At 39.6% G+C, this 25,343-nt stretch overlaps 1 protein-coding gene and 1 long non-coding RNA gene across 3 annotated transcripts in view; one reads left to right on the forward strand and one right to left on the reverse strand.

The window, feature by feature from the left end:
• LOC134748746 (uncharacterized) overlaps positions 1 to 25,343 on the reverse strand; it is a 129,684-nt gene that overhangs the window by 62,593 nt on the left and 41,748 nt on the right. The gene's annotated exons all lie outside the window — the stretch shown is intronic.
• LOC134748700 (hemicentin-2-like) lies at positions 187 to 24,575 on the forward strand. Of its 2 annotated transcripts, none has more exons than XM_063683468.1 (7): positions 187 to 356; positions 6,599 to 6,824; positions 16,685 to 16,809; positions 21,658 to 21,874; positions 22,314 to 22,486; positions 22,864 to 23,053; positions 23,421 to 24,575. In XM_063683468.1, exons 2-7 carry the CDS (start codon positions 6,776 to 6,778, stop codon positions 23,543 to 23,545), a joined length of 879 nt encoding a protein of 292 aa, XP_063539538.1. In that variant the 5' UTR covers positions 187 to 356; positions 6,599 to 6,775; the 3' UTR covers positions 23,546 to 24,575. The 2 variants fall into 2 exon arrangements, with proteins under 2 accessions (XP_063539538.1, XP_063539537.1); XM_063683467.1 differs by having other exon boundaries at positions 22,861 to 23,053; positions 23,421 to 24,574.

Genomic DNA, 25,343 nt, shown 5'->3' on the forward strand with positions numbered 1-25,343 from the left:
ACTTTGACATCACCACGTTGTTCTGTCGACATCACTTACAGTGCAGCCGCGTAAATCAATGAAAAATCAAGAAGACTTTTTAAAAGATCAAATAAGCCAGTTTTTTCAGTCGTAGCTTCACAAATCACCGTAGACTTGTAGAAAAGTGGCGTGTGTAGCGTTCGTAGCCCGTAGCACGACCATACAGTTTACTGATTGGTTCAGTAGCGCGCGAGTACGCGAACTGACTGCTTGTGTATGTGCGTGCGCATGTTGTTCGTGGTGCCTACGATACGTGCGTAAACTAACTTTTTAACAAGTACTGTAGTGTTGTGAGAAAGTAGTGGTGGATACGGTGCTTACTGGATTGCTCGCAGGTAGGTTTTGGTCTGTTATCAGGAAGCAAAAACTTCACGATATAATACACAAAAGAGCAATAAAAACAGTCAATGTAAATTAAAACTCAACAAGTAAAGTTACCCTCTTTTATTGCTCTTAAGTGTAACTTGATAATAATAATACTAAAATCGCTAAGCCTGTAGATATGTTGGCAGGTTAATTGAGGCATACCTAATAGGTATCTATCAAAAATCTAGATCAGTTTTGTCAAAACTAAGGACTAAATGTGAAATTACATATTTTTTTATTACATACCTAGTTCTGAGGTGGTAAACATAAAAGGGGAATCATTCGTTCGTTTGGTCGGCACTGTATTATACATTGTTTTAATCGTGGTGAGACTGTCATATCGAAGTATTTAATAACAACACAATATCAAATATGTTTAATAATACTTTTTGATATGTTCCCCATTTGTCAAGTTACCAAAGCCGAAATTGATTTATCGCCCACTTCGATGCACATGCACCCATTGACCTCTCATAATTATAGTATTGATACGTTATCTTCATATAATAAATCAACTGTAACGTCGTTCATGAATAATAATTATATGTATCTATGATTAGAAATTGAAATTACGTGGATGGAATCAATTGATGAATATTATTGCGTTTTGCTTCAGCAGACCTATTCAAGCGTAGTATTCAACCACGCTTTTGTATAGAAACGAGTGAGCAATATCGCATTAAGGATGACTCACGTTAGACCGGGCCGTGACCGGGCCGGAGCTTCCGGCGCTTACTTTTCTATGACATGACAAGTGATCACGTAATGCTTTCCATAGAAAACGAAACGCCGGAAGCTCCGGCCCGGTCACGGCCCGGTCTAACGTGAGTCATCCTTTAAGTAAGAGTATGTATACCTATAACCTATATGCTCACTATGCGAATTAAGAAAATGTACTTAATCCGTAATACGTATGTAACTTTCAATATCATTAGAGCGTTTTCACATTTTCCGTTCCGATATCGGATGTAGGATCCTAAAACCGCGTAGTCAGGCCGCGTGGGCGCCGTCTTTAGCGGTCACGCAAACTACAACAAGCATTATGCCTACACATACGCACATAAACAAATATTATCGGTCCGACTGCTGACGGGGGGCTCCGACATGACTGAAATTATCGGAAGCCCCTTTCCGATATTATCGGATGTCGGAAGTCGCCTATAACTAAAACAGCTGCAGGAGACTGCCATTGGCATTAAGTCCGGCTTTTTTGCATTATTTATCGTGTTTTAGTAATAATGATTTATTAAATGCATAAATAAATACAGAGAAACACATATATCTTACATTTTACTTGCTTCCGACATCCGATATCGGATCGGAGAATGTGAAAACGCTCCTAGGGGTGTTCATTTCTATCTTGCTGTTACTTTTCTCGTATATCTCGTAGCCTCGTAGCTCATAGCCACACGAAACCCATTTAATTTTCATACCTTTTGAAACACTCGTTACCCAAATTCTAAATTGGAATCATTCCTTATGCTCGTGATTCTATATATATATTTAAACTAGCTTTTGTGCTTGCCCAAAATAAGCATTCGCAGCAATGCAGTTTGCTCTCTTGTTGATTATTGCACTAATTTAAGTGACAGACATGTACAGTCGTACAAGTAGGTATATGACTTGCTGTTAGTTGCTGTAACACCACACTGCCGGCCACTGTCATGTTCCCAGTCAATATGGAAAACCTACATACTTACCTATTTATATATATTTGTAATCTAGTAAATAGGTAGAACCTAAGGTAGGTAGTGTCGCCAAGACTCAGAAGCTCAGTTTAGATTAAACCATAAATAGGTAAAAGCACGTTTTTCACAGTTCCAATTTGATCTGTAATGCTAACAATGTAGTCTTTAACATCCACACTAAGCAATAGAACTACGGCATACCAGCATGCATTTTGCGTCTAAACTTGGGCATACAGAGCCACAGAGCTACCATCTCGGCGAATGACTGTTTTACCTTTATTGGATTCCAATCGCTGAATGCGTCGATTTATTTCTATCAAAGTTGGAATTCCTGCACCCTACGCCAGATGTTGAAGACTGAAAACGAAAAACTAAACGAGCTTTAACGAATTATCGTCTATATATTATACGCGCTACTAGCTTCAATTCGCTTTTAATCGTTTGTCTTAAATATCCAGACACAAAATCAATTGGTGGAAAAAAATATTGTCCGCGTCGACGGTCTACCGGTAATAAGTGTCTTAAGTCATTTGTCAATGATAACTTTCGGAATATTGCAGTGGTAAAGTAACTTCAGTGAAAAGATTATTATGTTTACCTATAGGTACAGTTGGTCAAGCAAATCTTCAAAGATTCAAAGATTTATTTGTTCAACATAGGTAAGTTTATATAGTTTTTGTTTTTTATATTTTTTTATATAGTTTTTATTTTTATATTTAGCTTTAATTTAGTTTTAATATAGTTTTATTTAACATTAATTTAATTTTTAAGTAGATATATAGCTATATTTATTCATTAATAGATTATATTTTGAGAATCTGTAATATATTCCTTTGTGTATTGATTTTATAAACATAGGTAAGTTACAAGATGTTAAATACATATTTCAGCATCGCTAAATCAAATCTCATAAATCTAATCTAATTTAATCTTATCATTAAATAGAAACAAAAAAAACTACACTCATCCCCTTCTTCTGGGCGCCAGCACCAGTGCAAGACAAAGACAGTATGACTCTCCGTCTACGCCCGAAATGAGACAGTCCCTTGACAAACTATACATATTAGACTAGCAAATATACGAATTTACAGTTTTCACGTGGTGAATAGCTGAAACGTAGCGATCGTAAGTACTGAACTTTCCAATCATTACGCGGTGGGAACACAACGCGGATCGTGCCTAAGTAATGCCAAGAATGCAGGCTTTCTTGGCTTGTTTTCTAGCTATTAACGTTGTTCTATTCCCGGCGCTCTAGCTGGTTTATTTGGACACCGATAGTATTGGCCGCGTGCCGGCGTGGGGAATCCACGCGCTCCGGATATAGCGCTGTGACGTCGCACTACTTAGGAAACTTCCGCGGTCGTGATCGAAACGGGGCAATTATCTGGGGCCTTTGGTTGGCTCACGCGCGACATGTGAAGCGCGTCTTGAGCGACATGTTGAGCAACTTCTTGCGTCATGTGGAGAGACAGCCATTTCAAACGGTTTTAATAAGTTCTGAAAAAGCTTTTTGTATAAAATCTGTGGAAATCGGTCACGAACGTACCTTATTTAAAGAACTATTTGGTTGCATGAGCATAAAAGCACGAGCTAAGCTGCACCGTTTCTGCTTGAGCAACATGCTTTCAAAGAACCGGTCTTCCCGACTGTTCTTCCTATATTTACAGCTTAAGCCATTCTCGTGAAATTTTGTTGACAGGTACCCATAGTTAAGTAGGTACGAGTACCTATAAGTATAAGGATTTATTTATTTACATTTATTCAATTCTAGTCTATGCATAATTCGACTCCGACGCCTACAGCTCACAGACCCTACTCATAGTGTTGTGTTCCTGCCGGTGAGTAAGGTTAATGCCAGAGCTCAACGAGGGAGAGGAGTGTTAGGATCGGCAACGCGCATGTAACTCCTCAGGCGTACATAGGCTACGGAGACTGCTTAACATCAGGCGGGCCGTATGCTTGTTTGCCACCGACGTAGTATAAAAAAAAGAGTAAAGCTCCTAAACTATAAGAAAATCTAAATATTCCAAACGCCGATAAAGCTCTTTTAGTAAAATTAAAAATGTAGCTCATAAATTTAATTGTCAATCTGTAGCCAGAGTGACAGATCATGAGCGTGGGCGGTATTTAAAGTGACACTTAAATTTAATCGCACCCAAGACACTTGCTACGGCCATGTGTCCCCTGTTCCCACACTGACTGTACTCGCATTCTGGGAAGCCATTTTTACTCATTATTTATTTAGCTTTGTTTGGACTTTATTACTGTTTATCGGATTTGGCGACCTAAATGGGGAGGCTCACTTCAAAGTAGTGGATCACTTATTTAGACTTGGTGTTATAAACATCCGTTGTTGCAAAACAGAACGCGTTGGAATCACATTGGTGTCTGTGTGGCCGTCTGTTAATTGCATGTTTTATTTTGATATTTTTTATATATAAATAAATAAATATTATAGACCATTCTTACACAGATTGACTAAGTCCCACGGTAAGCCCAAGGAGGCTTGTGTTATGGGTACTCAGACAACGATATATATAATATATAAATATAGACGGATTAAAAGATCGATACTCTGAGATTCCGACAACAATCCAGATCTATAATTCTATAATAAAAAACTTGTTTTTTTAGTTTATCTTACACTACACCCCTGTTTTATCCAGGTACTCAAAGAAAAAGATTATTCACAATGATTCCGCAAAAAATATACTTGAATAATCGATAAGAATATAATTTGTGTATGCGTAACGAAGGGGAATAATCCGCCGATGTAGGATCAGAGGGCCCACCGCGAACCACGCTCGACGTGTTGCCTGTCTCACTTAGGTACGAATTTACAAGTGCGACAGAGAGGCAACACGTCGAACGTGGTTCGCGATAAGCCCTGTGCACAGTGCCGGCGCAGACAGCCCCGCAGCGGGAAAGAAAACAGTATTCACCAAGCTTACCGACCATTGGTAGGTACCAACTTGGACACCAGTATAAAGGATGACTCACGTTAGACCGGGCCGTGTCCGGGCCGGAGCTTCCGGTGCTTCGTTTTCTATGGAAAGCATCACGTGATCACCTGTCATGTCATAGAAAAGTAAGCGCCGGAAGCTCCGGCCCGGACACGGCCCGGTCTAACGTGAGTCATCCTTAAGTGGTCTCTTTTTACATATAGTTTAAGTGTGTAAGTTTCGTACCCATGCCACAAAGATTCAATTTAGCAGAATCTAATTTTGTAACTGATAATAAAAAGTCACGAACTTACGAATCTTAATGCCGTTCCATCGGTTTGCCGCTATCACTGTCACATTTCGCAAGAAAGAACGGGAAAGATCATATGCGCCAAGTGTCAATTTTGATCGAATTTTGTCGATTTTTATTTATTTTAAAAACGTTACCTTACAATATCGAAATTCGAAAGCTATGAAATTACTATTTACGTTAAGATTGTTTTTTCTTCTTTTTTTGTTTATAGTATCACATACTAAATAACCGAGTAAAGTAGGATTAAAAGTCCGGATGTGGTTACTTTGGGAATTAATTGTATCGAGCGAAGTGTCATAATTCGTGTATCGGAGCTATGTTGTTAAAGATAATATAGTCAAGAATTACATATATTTTTTCCACGTCTACAAATATCAACGCTTCTTAGAAAAACATGATCATATAAGGAGGTTTTTCGCCTTCTGGCTCAGGGAACCGCCTTAAAGTAAAATTATAGTGCAGCCTTGCGCATGCAATAGATAATAGCAAGAGGCGGGTCAATATGGAAAGCGTCTCTACTTTACCTGAAGTTTATATTTATTTTAATGCATCTTGCTCGCACTCATATTATCTAATACTAAAATATTCAATTATTATTTTTAAAGCTGAATGCGCCTCCTAGCTGCATGCACCGCAGGGCGCTAATTAAACTCAGCCCGCGCCCACGCCTGTCATCCACCCCATATTTATTGTTTCTTGACCACCATCCTGTTTAACTTTTAAATTAATTTATAGAAATGAGAATTGGTCGAATTGCGTGATTTACGATGGCCGGTCGCAACCTATTATAATATAATTTATTCGGGATGCCGATAAATCATAGATTACTATCGTTTATTTTTTGTTATGTTGTTGTTATTATTGTTCCGTTGTCAGCAGACAACATTTATCGGGGAGCTCGTCATAACATTTATTATTATTCTTCATTTACGCTGAAATCTTATGTCTGAGGGTCGTGACCACAATAGACCCGATGTATTTATTGTCGGTTTGTAATAAAAATTAATATTAAATATGTGCCTTTCGAGCTCTCCACTGGTAAGAGCTTAAATATAATATTCAACTGCAATTGTCGCTAAAACAATTAGGTATTTAAGAGTTGTGCTGTTTCGCGCTGTCCGACGAGTCGTAAACGACGATATTGTGCAGTGTACACTCAATCTTCTTCCTCGGTTCCTCATGGCTGAGGGTCGCGACCACATGAGGTCGTTAGTTACTTTAATCAATACCTCAAAAATGTCCACCTTTAATTACTTTATTTGTTTCAGATAGCCAAATACTGCGGTAATGGCACACCGGTCGCCTGGCCGTAAGCCGTCCGTGGTTACAGTGTGAGGTGCGCTAGGTGCGTACCGTGCGTGGTGTGTGTACCGTGCGCGGCCGTACCGTGCGTGGTGTGTGTACCGTGCGCGGCCGTACCGTGCGTGGTGTGTGTAACGTGTGCGATGTGCGCGTGGAGGCTGCTGCTGCTGGCTGCGCTGCCGGCGCTCGTCGGTAAGTTTAACTTCCTTTTGTTGTTTTTTTTTTCTACTCATAATCTATTTCGATTCTAATAGAAGAAAAAGTATCCCAAGTTTTCCTTTAATGACAGTTTAGTAAATACATATGCACAAAACCTAAAACGATATTTATGTAACGGTACCTAATAATTACCTAAACGACTTAAAATGATATATGAATTATATGGACCCCATTCCCATTTTATATAACAAATAACAATTCTGAACTACAATTTGATAACATAATTCTCGACCAATGTTGAGCCTTTTGAACGGTGCTTCAAGTTTAGACCCGTAAAATAGTAATATGTACGTTTTTGAAAAGATTTGTAACCTGTACAAATAAATTTAGTTAGTGGCATGATTTTTATGTTTGGTGTATGCCTGTATGGTTGTATTGGTTGTCCATTAGACAGAGAGTCAAACAATGCAACCCTGTTGGCATGTAACAAGCCTTTTATAAAACGCAACCGTATCGTGTCTTTTGTGATATTTTTTGTTCGGCTGTCGAAAAGACAAAGGGGAAGTGCCGCGGCCGCACGCCGGAGCGAACAGATGCGCATTCCGCGGTCCGCGCATATGCGTCCGTGCGACGCAAATCACCGCTGTTTACATAGGTATAGGGTTGGCGACTTAAAATGATGCGGTATTTGTTACAAGTAACTAAAAGAGTGGAATTAACCAATACGCAAATGGTTAGGGCACCAATATCTCAGGAACCAATTAAAAGAGCGCAATCTTTCTATACTTAGTAGTTACTAAGGCATCAAAATGTCTTAATCCGCCGCTAAGTACCAAATAGTTTTTTAAACCCACAATAAATTAACGACTGATATTTGTCTAACAACATCTAATTTTGGCAAATGTCATACTTGTGATTCGTACCTAAAATAACACTTTATTTACATACAAGATATATACATTGGTACTACGTAAACGAAATTAATAACTAGCTTAAATCTAAAATAGGCCCTTGAGGCATTGTACCAACTATACCAAGGATGCTGGCGGCATTCCCCCGCTGTATCGTAATGCTGATATGTTGTGCGAGGAAGCCGCCAGCTCTTCGGTCACCAGGCCGCGTAGCCAAGATGCAAATCGCTTACGCTACGTAGCGATCGAAACGCAACTGTCACTGTCGCACTAATATAGAAGAGTGATAGAGAGACACAAAGCGTATCGTTGTCGTAGCGATAGCGATTGTCACCTTGGCTAGGTCGGTTCGCGATTTCTGCAAAAAATACCTAAAATAGATGTTTTTTCAACAACAATAGCATCACCTACTCTCCAAGATGAATATGTACCTAGGTCATTATGGTAATTATGGTCATACCTACTGAACAACATGGACCATCTTCGAAATCGCGTATGACCAAGAGTAGTCTATAAGCGCTAATAGTATTGTATACAATCGTTATATAATAGAGAGCTTTTCAGTCGAGTACCGTGATATAACGTGTACCGTGTAAGATACGAGATTGAAAAGCTTGATAATATCACTATTGTATACAATACTTTTTCTACGACTCATCTAAAATAATACTTTTTTTACTACAAAACCTAAATAATTAATTAAAATTAGTACTACAAAAATGTAGTACAAAAGATATCAACGCGCGGCTATTGTTGCCCGTTAAGTCTTTTCTATGGGAGCGCGGCGGCACGTGATTGTTTTTTTTATAGTTGACTACAGCGTATCGAAATAAATATTATAGTTGAGTTGGAAGCCCATACATGAAAAGTACGCAATTATAGTTTGGTATACGAAATCTTAATCCAACCATTACAGTCGACGAGTAGAAAAACACGTACGTTAGTTTTTTTTGTTTAAATCGTAACTATTTTATAGTAACTTATTCAAATCGGCATAAAGCATTCATTTATGATTAAATTGAAAAGCTTAAAAGCAGATTAGTATAGGGATTTTCAATAAAAACTTCTCCGCATGGGGTCTTCCGAATTTTGAATATTAAATTACTAAACATTAAAGTAATTTGTATGGATTTGCAAGTGGGCAAGCCCGCATGCTCGGCGCATAAGTATTATTACCATAATGGGAAAGCTTTTTTCGTGCTTGATCCTTGACGGATATGCAGCGCATGTGCGCACTACGCAATAAGTGATGTCATATGCGATTCATTATTAAAATGAAAGAATTTTTTTTAGTTAAAATCACTAAACAATAGGAATGTTTTCTATAGATAACCAAATTAAACTGTTTCTCAGCGGCGATGATTTAAAAAGCAACGGATTGCAAAAAAAAACAGACAAAACATGTTTTAGAGCTTTCAATTATTTTAAAACAGCAAAGTCGGATTTATTGTAACGTCACAGAGCATTCTCATTTATTAACTTCATACCTAGTAAGTTAGTTAGTAACAGATCGATTTGACGCTTCATAAAGAGCAGTTGACTATACTATCCTATTTATTTTTTTATTTTATTCAAAGAACCAAGTATAACCACTCTGCCGTCGACAAAACCCTAGTTACTAATTATGTTATTCATTTACCTGTCTGTTTTATCAATTAGCTGCCAAGAACTAGATACTAGGTTTAGAAATTTAAAAGTTGGCACTGAGAAAGTTAAACGACTCTACATCGATCGGCCACGTCCAAATGCTTCGCAAGAATTTCTATTTATAAATCGAAGTCAAATATTGATGTCATATTTACTCCAATATTATTATGATCAAATACTAATTCGTGTCAGTAGCTAGTTTAACGTTTATGCCTTAATATTATTCGCTCTCCGGCTTGGTTAAAAACGACTTACGGATATGAGTCAGAGGACTTCCACTGGATATTACGAATCTGCACATGGTGGCCACCACTATCACAAGCTGACACGTGTTTAGCGACAATAGTCGAGATTCCTGCGTGAGTCAATACATTTGCGATCGAGCACATAATTATGGCACGGGTAGGGCGAGTTTATAAAGTTTTAGCTCCGTTTTACTACCGATGGACCAACATTACAACTATAAATAGATAAATAATAAATAAATATTACGGAACATCTTACCTACACAAATCAACTTAGCCCCAAATTAAGCAAAGTCGTACTTTGGGTGCTAGGCGACGACATAAATAGCACATACTTACTTATATAGATGATACATACTTATATACATAGATGAATTTTGGTCTACGTATATAAAAACTATAATGTAACGGCACTAATCATATGGGACATTAAGGAATAAATTGGAGTACCTACCTATTGTTAATATCTCACTGATACCAGTAAAATTTCTACCGCTTTGCGAGCTAAAAATTAATGTCTTATTCGTCCTTTATGTTTTCGATGTATTTTATTAAAGATACTGCAATTTGCGTTCATAAAATTGTGTTTTTTCCTCCAGTCATGGGCAGTAAAATTTATTTTAAAACAAACAAAAATGAATAATACTTACGTTCAAAATTAAGCAGCTCTAAGACTCTTGTTTTCGTTAAAATGTTGTCAGTGTTTAAAAACTGAATTTAAATACTTATTTTATAGGATCTATTGATACTATAGTATATAATTATATATGCCATTACGGGTGCCACATCTAAGCTCAAGTTTATGCTACAATTATTAGAAATAAACACACAATCCCTATAGGAGCGGAAATTCAAAATACAACCCACTGCATATTGACCAGAATAAAGCTGGTCCCTTACTACGTACAAAGATTAAGAAACTACAGCTCAAATTGAACATAGAAATAATACAAACGAGCATAAAATGTTTATTTATCGATAGACAGGGCGACGACCTCGAGCCGATACGCACCTAACGGCCCAATTCGAACAATGCTTGCAAGATGTCACACCGATATGATACTGATCGGTGTCTTATCGGTGTGTCATCCTATAAGCATTTTTCGAATTGAGGCGTAAATCGCGACCTGCTGCCAGATGCTCCCATTCGTAACGTAGTCGATGTGACATAAGATGGTACCTATTTATTCACATCTATTCGATTCATAGCACAACTGAAAACACAACGTAAAAATGTATACGTAGATTGTAAATTTCCATACATAACGCCCCTTGCCAAGCCCGTGCCTAATTAGCGTTGTACTTATGACAACTGTCATCTCGATGCTATTTTTAAAACTTGAAAGCGTTAATTAGATTTCACTGATTTTAGGCATGGGTATGGTAAAGTAGGTACAAGTACAGTCACGTCTGAAAATATCGATACGTACATGTAGTGCATACATATTTTTGGCACTTTGATCCACATTTAACATTGTACAGCGTTAAAGAGTACATGACCAATGATTATTCCGAATTTGATATTATTTTAAACAATAAATAACCACAGTAGTTGAGCTGACCAATATATAATATTAGTAGTGTTTGACGAAACTTAATTTTTCACTGTATAGAAATAATCTTAATAAAAATTGTAATATACTGTACTATAATAATAATAATACAAAATTGTATTCCTATGAACATAATCTCTGACGATCATTATAGTTATGCGTTTTAGGTTTGATTGAAGGCAAATTTATAATGTATTTTATAATGAAATAAAGATATCTTATCTTATCTTATCTTATCTTATCTTATCTTATCTTATCTTATCTTATCTTATCTTATCTTAACCATTTCAGCGATATAATGTATATTTATATATCGTTGCTGTACCGACTTTAATTTCCATACCCCTTTTACAATGTGTTCATTATTTTTCTATCACAGTTTTATGCCTATTGACAGCAATCAAGTGTGTTTTACCTACGTTATGAAATTTAAAAAAAAGCAGCAAAATAAAATGCAAACATAATAAATAGCGCCATCAATAACAATAAACCCACGCGGTATGGTATGGAGGTTAAACTCTTTTTCATTTCTCATGCTCTGAAAGTAGGTCGTTGTTGTTCTACAAAGTGTGCAGAAAGTGACTTTAGTGAAGTTTCTCGGACTATTGGCCAAACTACCTCGTCAGAAATGAGTGCCTTTCATCCCTTGGTTAACAATCTATACTAGTAGTTTTTAGGTTTTAGTTTGTAGAATACTAACAAAATTATTATTATACCCTGGTACTACTGATGCGACATATAGGTTTACAATCAGCATCAAAAGTAGCGGATCAAACAAGGTGTCAAACAAAAGTCTACATATATCATTCTGTTACAGCTTAACATAAAGTGATATTTCTATATGTAGAACAATTAAGACTGTAAGGCCCACTTGCACCATCCCACTAACCCGGGGTTAAGTGGACCTTTAACCAAGTGTCAAATTGTACTGGTAACTGGTAACTCCAGGTTTAACCGGTTAACCCCGGGTTAGTGGGATGGTGCAAGTGGCGCTAAAATATATACTTTCGATCGTAAATTTTTTAGAATTACTATCTATATTTGGAAAAGTTATCCGAAATATCAGATACTTTGGCGCGTTGTTTCATCCGCTACTATTGATGCTGACTTTACTTAATTATACACACCTATTTGGAGCACACCTGAAACTAGTTTATATATAGAAAGGAACCCCGGGGCACCTGCCCGCCCATTTCTCGCCCAACAATCGTTAAATTAACATATATTCGTTAGTTAATTCTATTGTTGTCCCAGCGGGCACGTGGAGCTAAAGCCGAAGGGAGCTTTTTTTGGCTCGCTGACAGCAATGGAGCTAGTTAATCCCTTGTCAACCGACACTAAAGATATTGAGTAAAAGTGATTTGTGACAGGGAAATCTCATATCGCTCAAATTAGGAGCTGTTGACTAGGGGTACCAGTACCACCATAAAAACCACAGCCAATATCCACCCACCCAATACCCACTGAGATCTATTTTTATATCCCATATATATTAAAATTACAGTACAATTAGGCCCTATGTCTTTGTACGAAAATTACAGTTTTATACGCCGGTTGAGTAATCGTAGTTGCCTTGACAAAGATCACAAAATATCAAGGTTATAACTAATCCTGATAGAGTAAGGTCAGAGTTTAAGAGATCCTTAGAATGTGCTGTATCAATGATGAGGGACTTATAAAGCCTTAAGAAATCTTAGTTGACCAGGTCTATTTGGCCTTAACTTTAACACTGCAACTGCTTAAAAGGCCTCCTGCTATTAAAGAGGCCCACTGACTATCACTCCGCCGGACGATATCGGCCTGTCACTTAGAACAAAAATTTGACAGTTCCGAAGAACTAACAGGCCGATATCGTCCGGCGGACTGATAGTCAGTGGGCCCCTTTAGACTCTTAACTATGCTAACTTTGCACAAATATGGCAGTAAGAACGCATACATATCCCTATTAACTCCTAACACTTCCCATAATACCTACTTGATGAATGCCAAGTGGCATGAAAACATGTTGCAAATGCAAACATTCATGTTGCAAAGTTAGCAACTTGCAGCCTTATAAAGCGACATCCTAAAGTTGCAAAAAATTTACAAGATTTTTGTTAACTATCTTGGATCAAATTCTAATCGCGTGACAGTAGGTGGCGCTAACCAAGCAACCGTCCATCGTCACAGTGCGTTAAATTAGTTTCTAATTCGGGAGCATACTTATAAACAGCTGTTGGGCTTTTAACATTCTACAAATGAATGCCGCCGTCGCTTTGTTTGAGTTTGCGCGCTTTGATTTGTGCCCACCGGCTGAAACGTTGCAGTACTTCATTATCCTGTCCGCGGGTTTGTTAGATCTAAATTGCTTTAAACGTTGCTCATTATCCTACCTAGTTGGTATTATGTATATTCATTGCGTAAGTGATGTGGTGTATTCAGGCAGAGGTTTATTTTTGAAGGTATATGCTTAGGATGACAGGAACTACAAGTCTCAGTACTTGTAGGTACAAGTACGGTACGAGTGGTCCAAGATGACATACAATTCCGGCAACTGGATTAGTCTGCAAAGAGTTCAGAAGAACACAAATAGTGATGAGAATCAGCCCACACGGTATAAGGAGAAGTATCCAAAAATGTACCACACATACTTAATTATGATTTTAAAGTGACCAGGTCAGGAATCCCGTTCCAAAACTGGCACAAAACTAATTTCAAGATTATTAATGACCCAGGGAAATAGAAAAGCAAGAATGTGATTATTTTTACATTTAATGTGGGTCGCGCGTGGCGATAGAGTTGCCAAGTCCGCTGAATGAGTGTAACTTCGTATTATTAGCGACGCACGCGCACGTGGTAAGATTTTGGTGTTTTGCGCGGAAATGGGCCGCGGGCGGCCCGCATCCGGCCCGCAGCTGCGAGGACCACCGTAATGTTTACGCGCAACACTGTGTATATACAATGTGCATGAGGAATGCAGTAGCTAAGCGCCGGCGCGAGAGCTGTTCTAGGAACACGCTATTTCACTCTGGGGGATTACCTTATTTGCTTGTTTTCTTGATGTTAAAGTAATTATTCCTTAACCTTCAGCTTGATTCAACTTCACAGTTCTTCAATTTAGGCATATTAAAATAATAAATTATTTATTATTTTTATTGGTATTTTTGGAACGAAGCATGTTGCTGATTTGCATTTGTAGCCACCTGACGAAGCCTGCGTTGCGGATTTTTTACATGTAACTATATTATTTTTTAAGATTTTCTCAAATTCTGTATAATTATATTAAAACTTCAATATATTAGTATTAATTGAAAATAATAATAATAATAAATTTATTTATGTCAGAAACTAACACCAGTACTAACTTACACTACAGCCCCGCGAAGATACGGGTGGAACAAACTCGGCGGGGCAAATTTTTTATAATTATCTATGTAAGCACCAATTACATGATGATATACATACTACAAGTGATAATAGTATCATAATATTTGACAGAGTTCGCTCGCCGTAGAAAGCATGATATGTAATATACCCACACCTGCGCTGCGAGCGAACAGGTGTTTGGCGTAGAGCAGCATCAGTCAGGAATCAGGAACACAACTAATGAAACACAAACAACTTTATTGCTACGAGATAAGGTCTACCGATGTTCAATCATGTGTTGCAGCGATAAATGAGGTTTAGCGCCGGCGCCACAAGAATTTCTAGGAACATGTTAAGATGGTTGAGCGCTATTCCATTGCTATATAAGCTTGTGATCTCGATCTTTAGGAAAACATCCTTTAATCTTGTTATTAGCGTCCGCAGCGATGAATGCAGTATTCTATCGAATGTGAACTAAAGGGTGCATCAAACTTGTCCATCGACTGGTTACAAAAGTGCTAGCCGTATTTGCTATGATGGCTGTCAATTACCGGTACACATTATGGCAGTAGGCGATGGGCAGTATCGGTGGGCGCCGCTCTGCCGGACTGATCCGTTGCCAAGTGTCAGTGTTGAAATGATTTGTGCCAACCAAGATAAGAGACCGCAAGATATTGCAAAATGCTTGTTAGGAGGTATCTAATGCCGACGTGTTCTCATTAAGACAGGTGCCCGACTGGTAGCGGTGGTCAACGGCAAATATTACCGAATATATTATAATATAAATAAATAGGTGAAATATTCGTCGCGACGGAAGGCTTCTCTTAGTTTTAAAAACTATATAAAATAGCTAATTAATGCTAGACTAGATGACCTCGTTTACTCGTTTACTTTGGGATTGGTTTAAATAATGGTTCAAAACCGCTGTCTGGACTACATCGCTGGGAATCGGGGGTTTTCGGGACAGGCTTTAAGCATTGGTTACTGTCTTGTCCGTACTTGTTACTTTGATTGTAACTTAATGCTCGTTTTTATCGGGCCTGAAGTATCCCATTATTTACACCAAGCTTGTTACACATTTCGGAGTCAAATTATATTAGAAGTAAGCCGTACAATACCTATACCTACATGCAGTGTTGGCCGAAACGTTAATGCAATTAACCATTACCCAGTACAAATTGAACCGTAAACTGTAACCGTCCGTAATTTGTACTGGTTAATGGTTAATTGCAATTAACGTTCGGCCAACACTGCCTACATGAATACTACGAATAGGTCGTACTGGCATAATAATATGATGATCACGCTTTATCTCACGTTAACAAGAGACGAGTAGCGCTAACGCCTTAATTGGATCAAAAGAAAAATGTGCCCGCAATTTGCGAACTTCAGTGTTCGCGGTGGTATGCATAGGTACCTATTATTGTCATATCGTTCGTGATAACTTCGACCATTTATGTTATGCCTGCGGCGTGTGTTGGATGTGGTTGGATATGATAACGACATAATAGACAAACGTCACGTTCTAACACCGTTCGATAGACGGTCGCTTTATCCTATTATTATCGCGTCGATAACTGACTACACGTAATCCCTACTGGGATGAGTTTTATGACGGATGAGATCAAGGCCGAGTCATCCGTAAAATGCACGAGCTCTGTGGTTCAATGCCAAGCGTACTTACATAAACTATTTAAAATGTCCAATGTATTTTTGGCTCACTTGTAGCAACCGTTTTAGATCACTATTCTTTTTCGCTGAGCTAGATTTTATTTATATCTTTTGTATCCGGGTTATTCAGCGCGTAGTCATCGTAAGCACCTAGCTAAGGGTCATAGACTCATAGTAGCTCTTTTACTTATTATAAAAATACATATCAGGCATTACTTTGCGCAAAGTTCAGAATTTAGCTACCTCGTTTAGTTTAGATAGATCCCAACCCAATCCAATAACATGATGCGAAATATGCATCGGCGCAAAAGTAAAACCAATCTTTATTATTTGCCACTGAGAAATTCGCTATTTATGATTGCGCACGTCACGCTACTATCGTTGGCTGGGAAATTACTACTACTACTACCACTTATACAAAAACTAACACTATTACTTATTCTGTGCTAATACCTAATGAAACATTCCCTTTTTCTATAAAAAAATCATTTTTGTCGATGTAACCTGTCGTATGTTTGCAGGTGTCGGCGCCGGCGAGGTGGTGGAAGCGGGACCTGCCTTCCTACCGACGAGAAGATCACTTAATGTGGCGCCTGGCGAAGAAGCGGTGCTGGCATGCCGCATTGCTCGCCTCGGAGATAAGGCGGTGAGTAGCTTCTACAACTTATGACACCCTGATACAAATGTACTAGTGTAACTCGTCCTAATGGCACTGGAAAACGGTACAATCACGATACAATATAGCCACTAATTCTACCGACGAGAAGATCTCTGAATGTATGGCGTCGGGCGAAGAAGTGGTACTTGCATGCCGCATCGCGCGCCTCGAAGTCAAGGCGGTGGGTACTTGGGTAGCTGGGTAGGGTAGCTTCGTTAACACTTATGACACCCTGGTACTAATATACTAGTTGTAACTCGTCCGTATGGCGAGGGAAACTACTAAGTTCTACAGGCGAGAAGATCTCTGAATGATGCGCCGAGTGAAGAAGGTGCGTGCCGCATCTTGCGCCTCGGAGACAAGGCTGCGGTGAGTGATTTATAAACTCCATAGACGCCTTGGACTGATGAATACAGTAGCGATGACTACGGAATGGTCTGCCGCTGGGACAAGGCGGTAAGTATAGCAACTTATGCAACCATTTACAACCTGGTACTGATGATGCGTCTTATATCATGGTAAACATAAGCATGCCTCGTCAGAAGGTAGATTGACCACCCAACATAGAGGCGTTATTGCGATGCATATTGCCGACCTGAAAGGTTGGAAGATTTGCTTGACAGTTTGTCGGATAAATACGTAAAAGTCATAAACATAGCAACAGCTATCTTCTGTAAGGTTGAGATGTGTAAAGTTGACACTGAACGGTCCTGCTACTCCTGCTGAATCCTTCGACAGTAAACAAACATGAATTTAGATTCCCGTGGGGTTTGTAATCGTTAATAGCTAGCAAAGGCATTCCTACGGCCTTCATTCATTTTTATACCATTTTTCAGTTCTAACGCTCTTGCCAAACAACTTGTAAATAAACCGTCATGTCACGATCGTGGAATGTTTGTGTCATCGCATATTCGGCAGTGGTATTAGTCACGATGGGCGTCGATCGAAGCTGGCGCCTGGAATCAAAATAGCTTTTTAAAACATATTGGCAATTCACAATTTGGTTCATGGACCGAGATTTTGTTGGCTATGTACGAACTACGAAGTGAAGAGGGAAATGTGACGACAGAGCTGAGTGTGCGAAAATGTAGACTTTTATGTGGATATTTTTATCCTATTGGACAGCTCTCAACAGTCACGTAACATACCGGCTAGGGTGGTGCCTCAGTCAAGTACAAAGCGAATCCAAGATAGGGTGGTCTGCAAGTGCACATTGGATAACGCTGTTCCAATGCGCGAGTGGGACATCGCAATAAATGTGGACATCGCTGTTTCGCACACGGCGTGCGAATCCGCGCTAAAGTCTATGGGCAACATCGATACGAATTTTCGCATTTGGCTGTGTTTTGGTTTTAGTCAATATTAGGTTTATATCAACTTCTTAGTAAAAGTATTTATTGGGGCGCGAAACAAGTTCCTAACGCGCCAAGTGATCTTTGGGCTAAAAAAGTTTGTAACCCAAAGGTCAAAGATACAGTGTATTGTTAATAGACACTGAAATAGGCGATATACAGTAAAACATGCGCGGGCGCCGCGTGGGAACGGGGTAGCCGCTGTTATGATTTGCTTATTTATACCAGCGGGCGTTACATTTATTATTATTTAAGTAGACGCGTGATATTTTTTGTAACATACCTACTTATAATATAGGAAAAATTGTTCTGTCGGCAGACTGTCAAATTTAGAAAAAGAAATCCTATACACATTTTCAAGGCCCTCCTGGACCCTTTGCTGGTACTAGATAGGTACAATAAATCTATTTTAGTGTTTAATATCTATTTTAGTTTTAAATCTATTTTAGTATTTTAGGGTTTCCTAAAAAGTGGATCCACCCTTGCGTCTAAAAGTAAATTAAATAAGTATATAAAAAAAATATATATATATATATATATAATAATTATATTCGACGATTATGAGCTATTGTCGTTTAAGAGAGTATATTGCTAACGAGAAAGAGTTAACTTATATCATATATGGTTTAAAGGTAAAAATAATATCGGTACTGACTGTACTGAGTCTACTTGGAGCACATTTTTTACGAGTTTCCCTTCCGTTGCACTACCGAATAAACCAACCAGCGATAAAAACGCTCGTACAGTCGCCCAAATACGCTTTGTTTAATCCTAAAGTTTCAGCCTCACAAGTCTCATAACTAGAATCTAAATGCCAACCGCCAATATAAAAAAATATGTTTTGTGCCTCTCTATCGCTCTTGCATATTTCAGATTTTTCGATGTTGGCCATAGGCTGGACCACTTATAACCGCGAACCACTTCAACCACTTGACTTTGTTCGTTCGTCAGTATATCTGAGGGGCGAGGCGAGGGCCTAATAGCCAAGAGGCTATCGTTTGCAGAAAACGAAACGCAATTGCAATCTTTCTTTAGGGTTTCGTTTCGTTTCTCTACGAACGATTATCATCTTGGCTAAGCCCCCTGATTTCCTATTGCTCTTATATGAAAGACAGCCAACGGCGGCGGCGTAGGCAGCCAACTAAATTTCGATTTCGAGGTTCACGGTAAGCCCTCTGACATATATGCATCATATTCTTGTCAATGAAGTGCAGTTTTATGCACACTGTCAAGCGCTCAAGCGTGAAGATTCAGTGAACCCGTGGCCTTGCGTGCGCGTGCGCGCCAGTTTTAGCCGCTTCCGGGAAACGGGGGCGTGCGCGCGCGCCTAGGACTTTGACAAATACTAATTGAACGGGGCGGCGCCAAGAGGCATAGTTCAAAGAAATATGAAGTTGCTTCGATCGTTTAGAAGTTATTTTTATATACAAATGTAGAATTAGTTGGGTATATGGTGCCAAAGAAAAATCTGATGAAAGACTAAGGAAGGGCTACCTCACCCTAGAGCGTCTCCCGAGCGTCGGCGTTTATTCAACTCTATGGCTGCAGCTCGACGCAACGTTGGTGCAACTGCGCAGCGACGCCATTTTTCATGACTAGACGCCAACGCTTAAAGACTAGTGTGGGATGGCTCTAAAACTGATACGACGGTCTTATTTTAATAAAGCCTAATCCTCAAGGTTCAGATACCTATTGGCGCAGGTAAATTTATCTATTTGATATGGTTCCATGGTCGCCCTACTTATACTAGTCATATTTTGTTAAATGTATGTTAGGTAAAAGTCCGAATACTCGTCACTGTCCATCACCATGTCATCTATAAACTAAAGTCATTCTCAATAGAGGTGGTAGCAGGGTGTCATCTATTTGGCATAATTTTGTCAAGCACTGGGACGTTTACCTTACTTATGTTTAAAACTGTGTTATCCTAAAAGTATAATTACTATTTCTGTGTCTATGTCACTGGGAAATACCTCTACGTAGGGAGATACTCGCTGCGCGTCTGATTTACACATGAGGTTCTGAACTTTGGCTTTGATGTGACGTGTAACGCTCATTACGCGCTGTATCGTGCGCGACACAATAAATCTGCGCTTTAGATTGCGGTGGAGTTCAGCCGTAAATATAAGCTGCGCATAGTTTCAGGAGAAGTGTCAAAACAACACACATACTTTGAAAGGGATTTTCCAAGTATGTGACCTGTTTCGAAATCGATGTCCCATAAAGTAATGTACCTACCTCAAAAGTGCCCGTCCCTAGAAAGTGAAGTCCCCAGAAATCTCGCTTATAAGAACAAACTTATCACAGCGCAGGTGGGAAATTTTCGAGGGAGTGGGAGTACAGTAGAATTCTGCAAAAAAAGGAAAAAGGATCCCTTATAAGGATAAGCTCGCCTTATACTACTACTACTAAAAGGGTCAGCAAAGTACAATGAGTGAGCAAAATGCGGATGTTCGCCACCGACGTAATATGAAAGAAAATTGAGGAATATTTCGACTGCTTGCTGGCCTGCTGGGAGCTACTCGACTTTTGTAACATTTGACAAGTTATAGGCAAGAAATCGCATCTTACGAAATTTAAATCGAGCGTTAACGCATAAACGTCACCACCTAAGCATGAACACGCCAACGATCTCAACAACCCGTGCGAATATGGTTTACAAACGTTTCTAATATCCAGCGAATCTATTCATAGTGCTGGAGTGCGCATCGGTGCAAGTTTACGGCGCGCAATAAAATGAAGTGAGCATGAAACTGGCGGAGTCGCTCGTAAAACTCGGAGCAGCTCGCCATCTGCTAAGCTCCGTCAACAATGCCGGAAGGCCACTGCAGTTTCTACAAACAGCGACCTATTATAGGTACTGTCTAGATCCTGTTCGAAATATGCGGGTACGTAGACTACTAACATGAAACTGGCGTCGGTCGTAAAGCTCGGAGCTGCTCGCCATCTGCTGACTCGGTCCTATCCGTCAACAATGCCGAAACGAGTGCTGAGTACCTGAAGCTTCCGCAAAAAGCAAAATTCAAAAAATCGTCGGTCAGTACATTTGCGTCGTAAATATCGCTCTTGTCTATTCGAGCGATAAAGGGGCAAATAGACAAATTAACGAACCAAGTGGTTGGGTTATAGCCCTGTACGAAGGCTACATTGGGCTGCGTTTATACGATGAGTTAAGCCGGGCGGGGCTTCTATTCCACCATACGGATGTGAGCAGCTTGACGTGACGTTACTCACCATATACCAAAGCCTAACCTTTTATGTAATTGCAGAATATAACTTTAATCGAGTTGGTATTACTCGCAGACACCGGCTTCGGCTATAAGGCCTAGAAGCCAAGTTTACATTTTTGAAGGGTATTAATTTTGCCCATACCACTTATTGAGGGGTCCCATTGTCCCAATGTATTAATCTAAAGTGTATCTCTTTAGTCCTTTGCATGTTGATGTTTGATGCGTAATATTTCAATTCACTATTGTGTTCTCAGGTCTCATGGGTTCGGGCAAGGGATCTCCAGATCCTCGCACACGACGGCGCTGTATTCTCAGCAGACCCCCGGGTCGCGGTGGGCGTGCGGACGGAGCGCGGCGTCGTGACACACACGCTGCGTCTTGAGCGCCTGAGGGAGTCCGATGCCGGCAGATACGAGTGCCAGCTGAATACGGATCCTAAGCTCAGTCAGATTTATAATCTCACTGTCACAGGTTGGTTTAATTCTATTGTTTTACACTTAAAGTAATGAAATCTCTGACAAGTGTAGTTATTAACACACTACTGGAGACTAGAGACCATCGTGACTCTAATGAGTCGTTTCCAAATGAGATGAAGTAATATATTCGGAACAGTACCCTTAGACACCGTAGGATGTCTGTCTACAGACTACATACATCTCCATACACATACGCTAACACGATTATTTCTAGGCCACAGCACCCCTCTCAATTTCCTTTGAAGCGATAAGCTTGGCCAATTCTGAAGAGCATTCGATTGTGGTTTTTCTACATTCTTCAAATAGATTATGCTTAAGAGATAGATACTTAGATTGATTGGTCATTTCATTTGTTACATGTTTATTCCTCTCAATTCGTTATTAATCTTTGTAGTAAATACAGGGTGATGATCATAAATTATATTTGATTGCAGACCGGGCATGGAGCGGCATCGAGGTAGAACCACTCGGCTCAACTCGTGTCCTAGCAGCCACGGGGAGCACAGCCACTCTTGGCTGTTCAGCGCGTCTGCGACCAGCTGAGGCACCTGATCCGCCGGCATTGAGGGTTGCTTGGTACCAGGACGGACAACCGTTATTACCTCAGGTAGGTTTATTTGTTTTACACAGACTTTTGAAGCATATAATAAAAGTAAAACCGCTCAAATTTACCAGCGTTGAGTCGTTTGGTACCAAGACAGCCGTTACTACCTCAAATTTATCCGCTTTATACAAACCATACACCACATAAGTGTGAAGAAATAATTATTTGCACTGCAAGCAATATATGCATTATATGTATATGTACATATGTACAACAAACAGAGTGTGTTGCCTTTAGTGAATGAAAGGCTTTTCACAGTTCCACTAGTTCCTATTATAATTGATCGAAAAAGATTTTGGATCAGTTTACCTAATTCCAGATGTTACTTGAAAGTGTGGAGTTTACTATGTTTACACTGATTACCCAATACTGTTTAGCAGGGTGGAGTTTCGCTCGACACGGAGCGCGCGGCGGGCCTCGTGACGTCACGGCTCACGCTCGGCGCTCTCATGCCGACCCATAGTGGTCGGTACATCTGCCGTGTCACAGCGGATTTAGAAGAAGATATAGACCCCTTCACAGAAGACACCTTGCAGGGAGAGATGGCGTTTACGCTCGTTATCACAGACAGTAAGTTGATTTGTAGAATATTTGCAACTGGCTTATTGTTAGATAGTCCAGCGCCACTTAGAAGGTTTGTGATGTCACGGCTCACGCTTGGAGCTCTCATGCCGAAACAGTGGTCGATACTTCTGCCGTAATACAGCGGACTTAGAGGAAGATACAGACCCCTTCATAGAGCAGGACTTCTTGCAGGGAGAGATGTTGCGTTTTTGTAGCTCTCTTTGAACCATTTATTATGAAAACCACAAAATCGTGCCATACACTGAGATCCCTTCAATCCCTTGTATGGGTATACGGGGGATCGATCTATTTAGACATCTAATTAGACACACCATGCAGTGTATTATTTATTAATCGTGATATTCTTTCACAGGTGTGGGTGAGATGGAAGCGATGCAACGCGACCAATCGCCAGCGACGTCCGCTGCAGGCATCCTTCGCTCTGTGCCAGCCATTGCAGCTCTTGCGATGTTGTTCGCACTGGCCATGCGCTGTTAGCCTTCGCATCATCGACTACGATCGCTGTTGTCTACTAACGATCGTGTCCAGCTCCCATATTTTTGATTCGGATAACCGTCGATACTGGAAGTCATGAGTGGTAGTTTGCCTTGATATAACGATTTTAACCTCTAAAGCAAGAATTCGTGTTCTGGATCGGGCCATAGCAAGATGACAATTGGTGCGCAAAACCTTTTAGTGACAAAAGAAAAGATATAAGATATACTTGGGCAGGCAAGACTCAAAAGAAGTACTTGAGAACCCCTGTAGCTATAGCTTGATGGAACTCCCAATCACAGAATCCCAGTCTCAGAACTACTCGGAAGATGTATTCTGTGGTACAAATGGCGGTTATCTGACATTCAGAGGACTACTGGTAGACAGCCAAGTGCACGACAGCATAAAACAAGACTACCAATGTAGTGCAGACTTAATAAGACTTTATAAAGAGAGACACTGTGCAAAATAACGAATACAAAAGTGCAAAGACATACTGAGTTGGTACGCCCTACTGTAGGTCTGTAACAGACCCTACGTCCTTGAATGAATCTCTACTTTAAAAAAAACTTTTTCATTAATGGAGGCTTCCATTATCTCTTGACTTCATTTTGCTCTGTCCTTTATCCTTCCAGTAAATCCCTATAAAATCTGGTAAAATGTAATTATCACTGGTAAGATCAATGTGGAGAAGACCGTCTACAAGCTCTTTTCTCTTGCGTTTGTACTTTGTACACATACTTCATTTACAGAAAGTCGGTAGGGCAGAAGGAATCAAGCTCTCCCTTTCTGGCACTGTCTGAGCGACGTACGTATAAGTACATACAAGAGTTTTTGCACTATGACGGTCTTTCCTGCAATTATATGTCGGTCTTCTCCACAATGTATTTTATCTTGAATTCATAAGAGCGGGCTCAATATTTCCACTGAACTGTCAATATTTTCTTAGGCACGCGGCCCCAGCTATTGTGAATCATTCTGTAACCTACATTTAAACTAATGCCGGGATTATTCCCAAGCCCATGAGGCTCATCTTGTAAATATTGTAAATAGGCAAATAAATGATTTGAAGTTATCTTCAAACCGCTGTTTCTTTTCCTGTATTTATAGATTGGCACGCGCCGCTATATTTAATGGAGATCGCTGTCCCTCTGTGGTACCGAAATATCACTGTTAAGCAAGCTCTACATCAGCACCACGAGAAACATTTTTCTTTTAAAATTGTGAAGTTTTGTTCTAGAGGGAAGGAGGGCGAAATTGATAATTAAATTGCTATTATGAATATAAATCTGCTGCGTGTTATCGTGGCCGATATATTCTAATATTTCTAATCCCATCAAATTATTTACTTTAGGTATAAGTAAAAAGATGCAAATCTCGCAACGCAGTTCTTTGCAAAAGAAGTTCAAAGATGTAAATGTTAAAACAAGTCGGCTATTTTAGTCAGAACCGCGGGTGTCCACAGTACTCCATTTCCACCGACTTGCCTAGTTTAAAATCTTGACAATATTAGATATTTTTTTGGCTGCCAATGACTTGGAAATGGCACGGTACAAAATGGCATAAGAATAATCATCAAACCTATACGTCGTTCCTATGAAAAAAAGAAAATTGTAGAGGTACTTCAGCACTTTGTCACATCAAAGTTTGCTCATCATTCAATTTAGACGAATTTCACATTAGGACAGAATGTGGAGCCAGCTTTACAAAGCGGCTAATAGCGCGTGCCGTATATAAACAACACATAATGTCCCTAGCTATAAGTCTGACAATTAATTACGGAATAGAGAACTAATTCCAA

Source organism: Cydia strobilella, chromosome 17 (genome assembly GCF_947568885.1).
Source record: "Cydia strobilella chromosome 17, ilCydStro3.1, whole genome shotgun sequence".
NCBI classification, from domain to species: domain Eukaryota; kingdom Metazoa; phylum Arthropoda; class Insecta; order Lepidoptera; family Tortricidae; genus Cydia; species Cydia strobilella.

What these genes read in the sequence shown, in the direction of transcription:
- LOC134748700 (XM_063683467.1), top strand. Translation starts at nt 6,776, where the DNA reads ATGTGCGCGTGGAGGCTGCTGCTGCTGGCTGCGCTGCCGGCGCTCGTC. An exon ending in TTATAATCTCACTGTCACAG is followed by an intron (nt 21,875 to 22,313) that starts GTTGGTTTAATT and finishes ATTTGATTGCAG; the next exon opens with ACCGGGCATGGAGCGGCATC. An exon ending in TACGCTCGTTATCACAGACA is followed by an intron (nt 23,054 to 23,420) that starts GTAAGTTGATTT and finishes ATTCTTTCACAG; the next exon opens with GTGTGGGTGAGATGGAAGCG.